Source organism: Antechinus flavipes, chromosome 3 (assembly GCF_016432865.1).
Source record: "Antechinus flavipes isolate AdamAnt ecotype Samford, QLD, Australia chromosome 3, AdamAnt_v2, whole genome shotgun sequence".
Taxonomy (NCBI): domain Eukaryota; kingdom Metazoa; phylum Chordata; class Mammalia; order Dasyuromorphia; family Dasyuridae; genus Antechinus; species Antechinus flavipes.
The window spans coordinates 74,312,944-74,327,795 of NC_067400.1; the positions used below are offsets into that span (position 1 = coordinate 74,312,944).

General features: G+C 34.9%; 1 protein-coding gene across 2 annotated transcripts in view; it reads left to right on the plus strand.

Annotated features, from left to right (window-relative positions):
* Positions 1-14,852, plus strand: part of KANSL1L (KAT8 regulatory NSL complex subunit 1 like) — a 156,232-nt gene that overhangs the window by 122,917 nt on the left and 18,463 nt on the right. For both annotated transcript variants that reach the window (XM_051983632.1, XM_051983631.1), the window contains exons 10-14: positions 506-630; positions 2,580-2,631; positions 8,585-8,697; positions 13,507-13,704; positions 14,669-14,846. In XM_051983632.1, coding sequence (XP_051839592.1) covers positions 506-630; positions 2,580-2,631; positions 8,585-8,697; positions 13,507-13,704; positions 14,669-14,846 — 666 coding nt within the window. The remainder of the gene's footprint in view (positions 1-505; positions 631-2,579; positions 2,632-8,584; positions 8,698-13,506; positions 13,705-14,668; positions 14,847-14,852) is intronic.

Here is a 14,852-nt window from a genome sequence, read left to right on the forward strand (position 1 = left end):
TAACCCTTTCCACAGAATGGCAAAGCCTATGAACTCTTTTTAGAATAATTTGTCAAAATATATAGCACAAAATGTAAAAGAAACCAATTATATTGAAATATAGTTGCCAAAACACTAAAAAACACAACAATACACTTAACACACACACACAGGACATACAGACATGTACACACTTTCACAGTTGCCAGGTTAAGAATTCCTGCTGTAGGCATCTATAATTAGATGATAGAATTCTTTGGTCTTATCCTGAATGAAATCATCAAAAGAAGGTGGATAGGCAGACACTGAGCTATAATTTTAATATTTTCATCAAAAAAAGGGCTATGACTTTTACACATTTTGTATTTTGGTTGCTAACAGTATTTCAAAGGTGGGCTTTCCCACTTCTTTTTGCTTCAGATTTTAGAACCACAGTCCAGAACAACATAATTGTAATTTACACAAATTTTAGAAAAAGAGAATCTGTTCCATTAATCTTTAAGTTTTACAAAATCATGTTTTACAGAATTCTACAAGACGGAGACTAAGAAGTGAAAGCTCTTATGACATTGATAATATCGTGATTCCTATGTCACTGGTGGCCCCAGCCAAGTTGGAGAAGCTGCAATATAAAGAAATTCTTACTCCAAGGTATACACTTTCTGATTTAAAAAAATATATATTCATACAAATTATTTTTACATTTTAACCACAAAATAATGTTGTATTTCTTACAAAATAGTGTTATGTTTCACTTTTCTGCACCCATTATCACAAAAAATTGAGGGTCAACGGACAAAAAACTCAGCCAAATTTAAACATTTCCATTGATTCTAAAGCAAAGCATCAATTCTTATGAAAATGTTCAATTCTTATTAAAGGCCCTTACTTATCCACATCTTTATTTCATTTATACCTACTCTAAATTTCATTTTTAATCAACAGATATTATTAATTGAATTACTGTGTGCAGGGTATTTGTGCATAGGCAGTGATATGGTAGGGAAGCAATGCAAGAAATCTCATATTCCTATCTAATAACTTTACAATCTAAACTAAAGAAACAAGATATTAATAATGACATAAAAAGTAGCAAAACAAATTAATTACTAGAAAGCACATTTTCCATTGCTAAGTTATTTGTAGTGATGATAAGTAACATAGATTTTGAGGATCTAGATACCAATCTGGCTTCGGAAGGCTTCTTAAAGAGGAGGGGCTCAGCTTTCAAGAGAACTTTAAGGAAGAAGGAAGAGACCTTTCTCTATAGTTGAAGAGGAAGGCGGGGAAAGGCATTCCAGGAATAGATTCACCGGAATAGAAATGCTCAATTCCAACCTTACTTGGAAAGATGAGATTAGACTGCAGATAGATATTCTTGAATCCTGAGATAAGCAGTTGAAACCTTATGTTCTTGACAAAGTTTGTTTTTCTTTCGTATTTATAGGGGAAATAGTATGCTAAAAATGCAGCTTGCAGGATGAATTAGAGGTGGCAAAGCTTAGGGAAAGCAGGTCAGGAGATCATTGAAGAAACTATGGCAGGAGTGCAGTATAAGAGAAGGGTTGAAATTTATTTTTGGTGCTTAAGCCTGCTGGGTCTTGGATATTGTGAATATTTTGGTAAATGATGAATTCCTTGAAGACAGTGATTATGATATTTACCTATTCATCTCCCTCTCCCCATCCTTCCCCAGCATGATGCTTTCCACATAAGGAGTGTTTAATGAACATTGACTGCTGTTTTACCTTGACTTACCTTGTGATGAGATAATAAGAAAATTAGCAATGTTTACAGAATGCTAGATAAAATAAGGTAATGAGAAATGAAATATCTCTGGTTATATTTTTTAAAAAGATATTATCTGAGATAATTATCTGAGTTCAAAAATTAAACTAGTCAGATTAGATAGGGTTCATTCTATTGGCAGAAATGAAGCCTCTACTTCTCTTCCCCAAACTTTCATTTGGATCTTTCTTAAAAATCTCATTATTTTTAAAAGAAGACTTGCTTATGGAAATAACAAGTGAAAGCCCCTATACTTTGTTATTTCTGCTTATATACTCCGTTTACCTTTTAGAGCTCTTCACAAGCTGGCCCCACCTGTCTTTTGAATGTTATTGCATGTTCCTGCTCTTCCCACATTGTGGGAACTGGTCAAATTGGCCTTCTTTTTTCTTCTTTATACTTCATCTCTGGCCTCAGTAGCTTTATCCTGGCTCTCCCCTCATGCCTGGAATGCACTCCCTCCTTACTGCTACCTTGGGGAATCTTTCTCTTTCATCAAGATATAGGTCAGTCATCTTGGACAAGAACCCTTTGCAGATGAACCTTCCTTAACCATCTTTGCATTGAGCTACCTTGTGTCTGTCTCTGTTATGTATATATTTGTATAAGGACATGTTATCTCTCCCTAGAGATTGTAAACTCCTTGAAAGCAGGAGTTATTCCAATTTTTGTCTTTGTGTTCCTAACACTTAGCTTAGTGCCTGGCACATAGTAGGTGCTTAATAAATGATCATTGATTGATTTATTAGAAGAATTAAGACTTTAATTTTGGTAAATGAATAATGTTTGAAACCAATTTATATCTTCAACAGCTGGAGGATTGTTGATCTTCAACCTTTGGAAGAATTTCATTTAGGTGAAGAAGTAAGTTGTCTTTTTATTGAAAGGAAAAATGCAAATTATAGTTATACTCTGAAAGTGAATTTGAAATTATAAAGAGAGGGGAAAGGGGTTTGAGGGAGGGGGCAGACTTTCAAACTAGCTTAGTTTGACCTTAAGCTCTTTTTTATTTGTTTTGGATTAAATGCTAATAGAATAAGCCAATGATGTACCCAACTCCATTATCCCAGGAAATTCAAACAACATAACAAATATCTATATTATCTTTCTTTTTTCTTTCTGAAAATGGGCTAATACTAAAATAGTTGTTTTTATCTAGAGATATGATAGATCAGTGACTAAACTTTGCTTTGATTTGTAGTTCTTAAATTAGTTAAATCTGATGGCCGCATCTTCTTATTGAATAAAGAATGTGGTAGTCTTTTTTTTTTTTTTTGAAGATATCACCATTCAACTTAAAACAGTTTGAATTCAGCAAGTTTTAACTAAACGAAGTTTTTAGAGCTCAAATTTGCATAAAAGTAATAGAAAAAATAGTAGCAACTTAGTAAAGAAAATTCCTCCAGCAACCCAGACATTTTTCTTTTATAGCTGCTTTCTTTCACCTCTAGCATAATTTAAAATTATAAAGGCAGAAGCCATTTTCTCTTGGAGGTCACAAAAGTACGTGCAGGTCATAGCCATCTACTGCTAAGTGTGTGAGCGTTATTATCTGACTGACTATTCTCTTCCACTCCACATGTCCAATGAGGCAAGCAGGGCAAATACACTAAAAAAAATTCTTGGATTTTATTAGAAAAATGAAGGGATACTGGGGCCCATGGGTAAAATCAGAAAAGGCTCAATGCTGCCCTATTTTGGAACCTAGTTCTTTTAGTATTTCAAGAACTATACCCTCTCAGTGGGATACTAGGTGGGCCTGCCTTATGTTTATATGCTTTCTACAGTGTAGCTTCAGCTTATTTAAACTAAATTTATGCTACCAAAATTATTATAATAGTGAGGATAATGATGATAATAGCTAGCATTTATATAATACCTACTGTGTTCCAGGTACTCCATTAAGTTCTTTGATCTTCAAAACAACCTTAGCTTCTATTATTATACCCATTTTTACAGCTGAGATTGAGGCAAACAAAGTTAAGTGACTTTTCCAGGGTCACACAGCAAGTAAGTATGTGAGGCCAGATTTGAATTTGGGTCTTCTCGACTCCACACAGAATGCTCTATTCTTTGTATCATCCAGCTGCCTCAAAAAGAAGAAAGTTAGAACCTACCTAAAGTATAGATTCAAGTGTAAAGTATAGTAGAATTTTAGAGAGGCACTCCCCTAGTCAATAAATCCCTCAAAAAACAAATAAAAAAATCTCTAGCCTTTAAAGATCTTAATAGGTAAACATAGTTTTTCATATGGTATTATATGTGAACTCTGATAACAGAGACTATTTTTGCCTTTCTTTGTGTCCTCAGCACTTAGCACTATGCCTAGCACATAATTGACTTGACTTTCCCCAGACAATGAAATAAAATAATGCTCTTCACATATCTGAAAAGTGTTAATCCCTTAGCAATATACATATGCCCAATACTCAGCCACACGATTTCTGAGATCAGACATATTTCAGATGTAGTAAAATTATTAAAATAAAAATGCATCTCAACTTCTGACATCCTCAGTGGGTAAAGTTTATTCACAATCCTCTTCAAAGCATACTATTAAAAATGCTTCAAAAGAAATAATTTTCTGGTGTTAAGGACCAGACTTTTCCAAAGATGTCTTAATTATTGTTTGGCCATTTCCAACTTTATGTGACTCCATGGACTTTGTCCCTGGGGTTTTCTTGGCAGACATTCTGGAGTGGTTTGCCACTTCCTTGTCCAGGAATCCCTGCTTTACACATGAGGAACTGAAGCAAATACAGGTTAAGTTACTTTTCTAGGTCATACAACTAGCAAGTATTTCAAGTCAAATTTGAGCTCAGATCTTCTTGACTCCATATATCACTTTTTTTTTTACCCTAAATATCCCCAATAAGAATCATTTCTCATTGACACAAACAAGAAATATATAGGGGTGGTGCAGGCCGAGTCCCTGCCATTGGAGAAGGTAAGACTTGAGGATCACTTGAGATCAGTTCTCAGCTGCTCTCTGGCTAAAGCCAAATGAATGTCTGAACCAACTCCGGCACCAGTAAGTGGAGCAAGATCAAGACTCTTCAGATCAACAGTGGGATCAAGCCCATGAGTGACTGACTGATGGACTGCAGGCTTGGGTGAGATAGATAAGTATCCCCCTCCTTTCTCAGTGCCCCAAACACACAAGTTTGGAGGGAAAAAGAGGGATGAAAAGGTTTATTTCTGTTGTCTCCAAGGTTCAGAAAATTCTTTTTTCCCTTGCTAATGAATCATAGAGATACTCAATATCATTGCTTTTATCTGAGAATGTAATTTTAAATGGTTTGCATATTAAAATCACAACTAAAAAAGGGATTATTCTTGGGAATAGGTTTCAGTGGGATTCATCTATCTATCTAACCATCTATCCTTTTAGAGAATTTCTTGATGAAGACACTCTTGAAGGAACAGCAAAGCAGATCATGTTCAAGCTAATATGGCATTATTGGAAAAATGCCAATGTAGTCTTCCTTCCTAGGAAACAGGATAGCCTTTATTGCTTTTTTCTTATTATTATTGCTGGATGGCGCAGTGAATAGAGTACTGAGTCTGGAGTCAAGAAGACTTGTTCAAATCTAGGCTCAAACACTTACTAGTCACTTAATCTCAGTTTGATTCAATTTTATGGCAACAGATAATAGCATCTCTCTGGGGTTGTTTGAGGATCAAATGAGATAATTGTAAGATATTCAGCACAATGCCTGGCACATAGCTGTTTTGGTGGGTATTATTAATTTATTATTATTATTATCATACCAACTTTATTATGATTCCTTGAAAAGACTAAGGTACTCTGACAGCAGCTTCTTTATCTTCCTTCCTCCATTCTCCCCTCTTTTCTTCCCTCTCTAATGGCATCTTCCCAAACATGCTCAGGTCTTAAAATTTATTTTTTTAATCATTTGCTATCTGTATGAATGTTGACACGTCATTTCCATTTTTCTGCATGTTTCCTTATCTATAAGATGTATGAAATGAAGGAGAGCCATTTAATCAAGTCAACAAGGAAGCTACCAAAATAATGTTCCAATAGAGATTTGATTATATTCTCCCACATAACAATACAAATTCTTCACTTAGCATTTGTAGCTCTCCACAATTTGGCTTACTTTCAAGCTTAATTCCTATTATTCCCTTTCACATATTCTTTTCAGGCAGGTTGGCCTATTCAAGTGCCTTGAGATCCAAAGTCCTTCTCCTGTCCTCATGCTTTTGTAAAGGTTGACACATACACCCCCTTCAACAATAATTAGAATTTAAAACTTAGGTTTGATACCAAATTCTATATGACGTGTCTTCCTTGTTCCCCACTTATTAATGTGCTCACTCCCTCTTCAAATTATTTTTTATTTACTTAGTTGTATATCTCCTTTCCTCTACCCCAGCAGAGAGTAAGTTGTTGAAGACAAAGAGTGTGGATATATGTGTAAATATGTGTCTATGTCCAGAGCTTAGTATGGTAGCAGGCAGTTAAACATGTTTGAACAGAACTTTTTGTTGAATAACTTCCCAAGTAGGCCCTTTTCATTTTTTTCAGTCCATCTATCTTTGGATACTCTCTTCTACCTTGGCTTCTCAGATAGCATACTTTCCTGATTGATTTTCTATCCAATATTCATAGATTGTATATTCTTTCCCCTTAACAATCTCATTTACTCCAATTACCATCTCTTGCAGATGACTTAGAAATTTTTATCTTTAGCTCTTACTTCCCCTAAGTTCTGGACCTGTAGCTAGCTGTTGCTTACAGAACATACCTTATAGTTCAACAAACATATATGAAGTGCCTGATGTGGAAAAGGTAGGATTCTTAAGTGCTGGCAGAAAAAGTTAAATTTTAATTTAATTAGTTTTTTAAAACTCACTTTTCTCAAAGATTTTCCATTATGATGATGTTGTTATTGGTGGTAGTGGTGGTGGTGGTGACGGTGGAGGTAGTGGAAGCGGTGACATTGTGGTGATATACAAGACTTAGACAAAATAAGTAAATATAATTTCTGAAGGGCCAGAACACTAACAAGAAAGATCAAAGAAGTCTTTTCATACAAAGAAATGAAAAATTCTAATAGGTGGAGGTGAGGAAGAAGTACTGCCAGCACCTAAAATACCATGTCCTAAACTGAGCTACTTCTTTTCCCACCTAAACCTGACCTTCCTTCTGACTCACTTTACCATTAGTACTACTATTTACCATGTCTACTGAAGCTAAGACCTATTTCTTGTTTTTGACTCTTCCCTCTCTCTCAAGATATATGTAATTAGTCACCAAGGCTACTTGATTTCTTTCCCACTCTAATATCTTGCATCCATTCTCTCTTCTCTGTTTCTGTTGCCATTTAATGAAGTCAACAAGTATTTATTAACACTTACTATGTGCCAAGTGCTGGGAATACAAAGAAATGCAAAACAAAATTCTGCCCTCACAGAACCCATATTCCGATCGATGTTAGATTATTATCATTATTGTGATATAATTTTTGTAAGAACTTTCTAAAAAGATTTTCCACTTCCCAGTACATTCTTTATATGTAACCTTCCTTCTGCATAAATAGATCTGATTGTATTATTCCTCTCCCAGAAAGCCTGCATTATATTTCTAGTTTGGTGTCTCTGGATGTCACTTTTCTTAATCTGTAAAATAAGATAGTCAAGACTTGATCTCAAAGAAATCTTCTGGTTCTTGCATTATCTAGTGGTTGGGGTTTTGGCTTTTTGTTGCCTTTCAATCAAGTTCAGACTCTTTTTCCCTAGTATTCAAAGACCATGATTTGGCCACCTTCACTTTATCTCCATTACTTGCAGCTAAAAGTTTTGACATCTCTAATGTACTCTCTGTTCCTTACTGTCCACTTGTATTCCACACTCTTCCATCCTTCTGCCTTTGCTTGCACCCATCTTACTGAATCTTTGTTCTTTAAAATTCAGCTCAAATGATACCTTTTTTTTTTCTTTAGAAAGACTTTTCTGATACCCCCCACTTCCCCAGCACTGATTTTTTTTTCCTTCCTTGCCTTCACAAAGCACTCAGTAATTTTTATGCACTGATCATGCATTGTTTTGTATTATGGTTATTTATATGTCATATCCCTACCTTCCTCACTCCCATTAGATGGTAAGCTCCATAAGGGCAGGGCCTGAAGTCATTCAAAGGAGACCTTGTGGAATCATAGGATCAGAAATCTGGGATCTGAATACAGGTTTGAGTCTAGAATGAATTTTTGTAAGTTAAAAAATCTATCATATTTGAGATGCTGTTTTTGTTAGCTTTAACAGTTAATGAATTATAAAGTATTTATTGAGTGATGCATACAAAAAACCTTTTACTAAGTCTTAATGGAATATAAAAAGTAGAAAAATGGTTCAGGCAGCCAAATAGCTTGCAATTTTATTGAATCTGAATATCGCTAAAATGACACAAGTTAAACCTCCAAACTTCTCCTTTTTAAAGAATTTGAAATCATCCTTTAAGAAAAAATGGGAATAGAAACTTCTCATGTTTATTTTAAACATATTTAATCTAGAGTTCTATTGTAGTGGAAATAATACTATAGTTTTGAAGTCCAAGGAGACTTGGGCTCTGCTATCATCTTTGAGATTAGTCAAGTTTACTTCATCTAGATGGGCCTGAACTCCTTTCCTCATCTATAAAATTAGGAGCCTCTACAGTACCTTCTGGCTTTAAATTTATGATCCTACCATTCCACAGATTGTTTTGTTTGTAAAGGATGCACCAAAGCGCTTGTTCTCATTTTTCGTAACCTTCCTCACAGAAACAGCAGTAAACTTTTATTTCTAATTCCAGATAGAAGATCTTTCTGATGAAGTCTTCTCTTTACGCCATAAAAAATATGAAGAGAGAGAGCAAGCGAGATGGTCACTCTGGGAACAAAGCAAGTGGCACAGAAGAAATAGCAGGCAAGTGTTAACAAATCCGAGAACAGAAGTCACACAGGATCCCATAGTGAATTTAGCAAGTAAAAATTCTGAAGAAAAGCCCTTGGAAAAATGGAAAAATGGGTAGACACAGCATGTGAACACAACATCCATTCTGCTTATGTGTAAGAAACAAAAGATATTTCACAGATGAGGATATTGGTATTATGGCTGATGGCACAAAGATAAAATTCACATTTCTGTATTGTCCCTGCCACAAATGTACTTCCCATCAACTTCAGTGATAGCTGGTGTACATGAATAGTATTTTAGTTCTCTGTAAATAAAATAGGAAATCTCTTAAAAAAAACCCAAACCAAAAAAAAAACTTCTTGGGGCAGCTCAATAGAGCACTAGCCTTGAAGTCAGGAGGACCTGAGTTCAAATCTGGTCTCAAAACACTTAACACATCATAGCTGTGTGACTCTGGGCAAGTCACTTAACCCCACTTGACTCAGAAAAAAAAAAAAGAAAGAAAGCAGTTTGCTTTAAGTTTATGTGTACAGTCATGCAAAACATTTCCATATCAGTCATGTTATGGAGGAAAACAATAGATCAAAACAAGAAAAATAAAGCCTTTAAAAGTAAGCTTCAGTCTGCAGTTAGACTTCAACAGTTGTTTTTTGTTTTGTTTTGTTTTCCCTGGGGAGCAAAGCATTTTTCAATTTAAGATCTTTGGAACTGTCTTTATATTGCTGAGAATAGTTAAGTCATTCATAATTGATCATTGGTATAATATTACTAATACTATATATAATGTCCTGGTTGTGCTGATTTCACTTTGTATCAGTTCATGTAAGTCTTTTTAGGCTTTTCTGAGAGCATCTTTTTTGTCATTCCTGGGAGCATTTCATCAAAATCATGTACAGCAAGTTTTATAGCTGTTCCCCAATTGGTAGACATCCACTCAATCTCTTTGCTACCACAAAAAAGTAGCTATAAATATTTTTGTATATTTAGTTCCTTTTCCTTTTTTACCTCCTTGGCATATAGACCTAGCAGTTCCAAATTGCTCTCTAGAATAGTTGAATCATTTTACAAGTCTGTTAACGGTACATTAGTGTCTCAGTTCTCCCAAGTCTCCTTCTGCATTTGTTTCCTATACTATCATTAACCAATCCGATAGTTGTAGGTGATACCCCAGAATTGTTTTGTCTTTCTCTAATCGATAGTAATTTAGAACTTTTTTTCACATGAGTACAGATACCTTTGATTACTTCATCTGAAAATTGTCTCCTTTGACTAATAATTCAAGAATGATTTTTATTCTTAAAAATTTTACTCATATATTTGAGAAATATGAGGCCTTTATAAAGAAAATTGCTATGATTTTTTTCAGTTATAATTACTGTGTATTTCCCTCCAACCTATTTCCCCCATTTATCCTTTTTTCTTTCTCCTTCCGTCCTGTCCATCTTCAAAAGTATTTTGCTTTATTGTCTTTCCCTAATCCACCCTCCCTTCTGCCAGCTCCTCACCCCCCTGCTTCCTTTCCTACAGGGTAAGATGTTATTCTCTTTGAGCCAATTCCAATGAGAGTAAGGTTATTTCTCCCCACCTTCCCTACCTTCTCCTTCACTCAAAACTCTTTCATATATTCCATATGAAATAATTTACCCCCTTCTACTTCTCTTTCCCCATTTCCCAGTGCATTTCTTTCTCACACTTTAAATTTGGGGGAGGGTGGAGATATCATCCCAGCATGGTCAGTTCACATTCAAGCTCTTTGTCGCTGCATCCTCCAACTGCCATAATAATGGTAAGATTCTTAGGAGTTACATGTGTCATTTTTCCACATAGGAATGAAAAGTTTAACTTTACTGACTCTTATGATTTCTCTTTCTCTTTACCTTCTTATGCTTGAATCTTGTATTTAAAAATAAGTTTCCATTCAGCTCCAGTCTTTTCATCAGAAATATTTGAAAGTCTCTATTTCAATGAATTTCCATTTGCCCCATGAAGGATTATATTTAGTTTTGCTGAAAAGGTGATTTTTGGTTGTAAGCTTAGTTTTTTTGCCTTTTGGAATGTCATACAGAAAGCTTCTCCAATCCTTAATGAGAAAGCTGCTAAATCTTGTTATGCTTACTGTGGCTCCATATTTGAATTCTTCCTTTCTGACTTCTTGCAGTATTTTTTCTTTGACTTGGGAACCCTGGAATTTGGCTATATTTTTTTGAGTTTTCAGTTTTGGTTCTCTTTAGGAGGTGATCAATTTATTCTTTCAGTTTCTCTCTGGCTCTAGAATATCAGGAAGATTTTCTTTGATAATTTCTTGAAATATGATACCTAGACTTTTTTTTTTTTTTGGATCAAGGCTTTCAAGTAGTCCAATAATTCTTAAATTTTCTCCTTTTTTATTTTGATAGTATTTTATTTTTCAAAATACAAGCAAAGATAGTTTTCAACATTCACCTTTGCAAAATCTTGTGTTGCATTTTTTTCTCCCTTTCCTCTGTTCTTCCCAAGACAGCAAACAATCCAATATAGATTAAATATGTTTCCACCAATGAAAGGATGTCCATCAATTGGAGAATGGTTGAGTAAATTGTGGTATATGAACGTTATGGAATATTATTGTTCTGTAAGGAACGACCAGCAGGATGAATACAGAGAGGACTGGCGAGACTTACATGAACTGATGCTGAGTGAAATGAGCAGAACCAGGAGATCATTATAAACCTCAACAATGATACTGTTTGAAAATGTATTCTGATGGAAGTGGACCTCTTTGATAAAGAGAGCTTTAATTGATCAAAGATGGACAGAAGCAGCTACACCCAGAGAAAGAACACTGGAAATGAATATAAACTGCTTGCATTTATGTTTTTCCTCCCGGGTTATTTATACCTTCTGAATTCAATTCTCCCTGTGCAACAAGAAAACTGTTTGGTTCTGCACACATATATTGTATCTAGGATATACTGCAACCCATTCAACATGTAAAGGACTCTTGCCATCTGGGGGAAAGGGGTGGAGGGAGGGAGGGGAAAAATCGGAACAGAAATGAATGCAAGGGATAATGCTGTAAAAAATTACCCTGGCATGCGTTCTATCAATAAAAAATTATTTAAAAAAAAAATATGTTTCCACCCCCCTCAAAAAAAAAAATCAGAACAAAAGGAGAAAAAAAAAAACACAATGAAAGGAAATAAGCAAGCAAACAATAAAAGGTGAAAATACTGTGCTTTGATCCACATTCCATCACCATAATTCTCTTTGGATGCAAATGGTACTTTACATCACAAGTCTATTGGAATTGCCTTGAATCACTTCATTGTTGAAAAGGGCCAAGTCCATCACAATTGATCATCACATAATCTTTTGTTACATTTTGTACAATGTTCTCTTGGTTCTGCTTGCTCACTTAAAAAGAACAGACTTATTTTCTTCATTGAATTTTTTGTGCAACATTGGCCAATTCTACTTTTTAAATTGTTCTCTAATAAGAATTTTTGTGACTTAAAAAAAAATCCGTTTTTAAGGTGTTTATTTTATTTTTGTGCCTATTTCACCAAGTTGTTGATTTTTCATGATTTTCTTGCATCTCATTTCTTTTCCCAATTTTTTTTACCTTTTTTATTTGATTTTTAAAATCCCTTGAGCTCTTCCAAGAATCCTTTTTATGTCTAAGACCAATAGATATTTTTCTTGGAGATTCTGGATATAGCAGCTTTGACTTCATTTTCTTCCGAGTGTGCATTTTGATCTTCCCTATCAATATATTAACTACTTATGGTCAGTTTCTTTTTGTCATTGTTTGCTCATTTTTTCAGCCTACTGACCTTGCTGACCTTATTCCTGTAAGTTAAAATTGAGCTCTTCTAGAGTGTTGGGGACACTATCCCAAGCTTCAAGCTTTTTATGTAGCTATTTTCAAGGCTAGTTCTAGAGATCTGTAAATTTATTCCTCTCCTAGCCTCCACTCTTATCTGTGAGTGACCATAAAAGCACTCTTAACTGAAAGGGTAACCAGGGTTCCTGCTGTCTTGCAGATTCAAATTCTGGTAGGCTATATTGCTCCTCTTCACTTTGGGACCATGATCCAGCTCTGTGTATGGCTAATGAAATAGAGTCTGCATCCAGGGCCAGCAAAGAGACTTTTGTAATCTCCAGTTGTCCACATTCTTTCCCTTCTCTGGACTTCTCTGGAGTTCTAGAAGCTGCTGCTACTGATTCAGTTGCCCCTGGGGCCTGCTGCTGTGTTGCTAGACTTTGCCCGCATTGGACTGCTCAATTCTCACTACAATGAAACATGTCTTTCCCACCAACCTTCTACATTTTCTTGGCTGGGAAATTTTTTCACCCCTTTTGTTGCTTCTGCAACTCCAGAATTCATTTTGAGGAATCATTTTAAAGTTGTTTGATGGGAAATTTGGGAGAGCTCAGGTGAGTCCCTCCCTTTTTTTCACCATCTTGGCTCCTAAAAATAAGTTATTTCAAATTTAATACTTTTAAAAGTATGAGCTTGATAAGGTATATGAATATTACTGTTTCATCATATGTTTTTAAGAAAATCTTTTAACACCCAACTACCATAATCTAGAAAGATTGGTTTCAATTACAACCCAAACGGACATTATTAGTTTGTGAAATTTATATAAAAATGAACTTTACATTTGAGATACTGCAAAAAGGTACAGATATGGTAAAGATGATCCTTTTAATATAGCCAAAGTATGGAAAGAATATTCATATTCATAGTTCATTATATATGATGTGAAACCAGTCACTTTTACTTAGTGTTAGTGACATCTATTAATATGACTAAAAACATATTCCTTTGTTTAGGTCTCAAGATGTCCAGCCTTGCTGTAGAACACTCACTCCAAGAGATGTCCTAGCATGTACAAGGCTCAATTCACATCTTTCTCCACAGCCTAGAGATCTATCCCTACAGCGGTGTAGGGGAAGATATGAATTGAGCCCTTCATGGGTGTCGTTGCAACAGAATACCATTGGAACACAGAGCCAGGCAATAGGGGTCAGGTAATTGCCATTAAAAAAAAAAAAGGTCTCAGTATAATTTTAAGCATTTGAAAAAATGAAATGACATCAAAAAAATTGGATAAATTTAGGAGAATTTAAGGAAAAAGGCATATTTATTACTGATAATTAGACTATATATTTTAGGCACTAAGTAAAATATTGTGTTCAATTCCAGATACCATATTTTAGGAACGGCACTGAAAACATGTGAGGCTTCGAGGATCAAATGAGATTTTTGAGGGAGAAGAGGGAATTGTTTTTTTTTTTCACTTAATATTTTTTTTCCTATTACATGTAATTCTCAACTTTCATTTCTTTGAGTTCTAATTTTTTTTCTTCTCCTCCTCCTAAGAAGCAAGCAATCTGATATAGGTTATAGATGTACAATCATCAGATTGTATTTCCTAAACCTTAAGGCACTATATAAATGCTACCTAGTTTTATTCTGGAGAAAGTAAGCCTTAGGGGAAACATGAAAGCTAATTTGAAGTACTGAAAGGGTGTCTTGTGAACTTAATTCTCTCTAAGCGTAATCAGAAATAGGAGCAAAGGAGTTAGGCTTGTTATATGTATTAGACTAGATGGTCTCTGGGGTCCTAAGGTTAGGAAAACGGAAGTAAAGAAGCCCGTATCACAACTGTACTGGCAAATTTATGTGAGGTCAGTTTAATGGAATCACCTTGAGATGTGCCATTTCTAAAAATAAAAGGAATGATTTGAATAGAACTTCACCCCCTACATTTATCTTCCTTGCATAGTTGCCACAGTTTAATATCAGCCTGATGACTGTATTGTATTAGTCAAATTGATCTTTATAGAAAACTACTTTGTCTAGTCATATTAAATCATCTATAAAATCCCTTGTCTGTTTTGTTAAACTATGGGCCCAATTTTTTGCTTCATATAAGTGAAGGGAATAATTTATAAATCACATTTGTAATAATGGTTTTTATTTTCCTGTTAGATCTTATGGCAAATATGCTGAAGGGCAGCAAGGACAAGATTCACTATTAAAAGAAAATCACAATGATGTTAACACTGTTGAACATTGTGCTTCTGAAGCTGTCCTTGAGTTTCCTTCTGAAATGCATGGCCTTTGTGTGGATGCCTCACCTTTCTTAAACAAAAATCAAGAAGCCAAGGTAGGG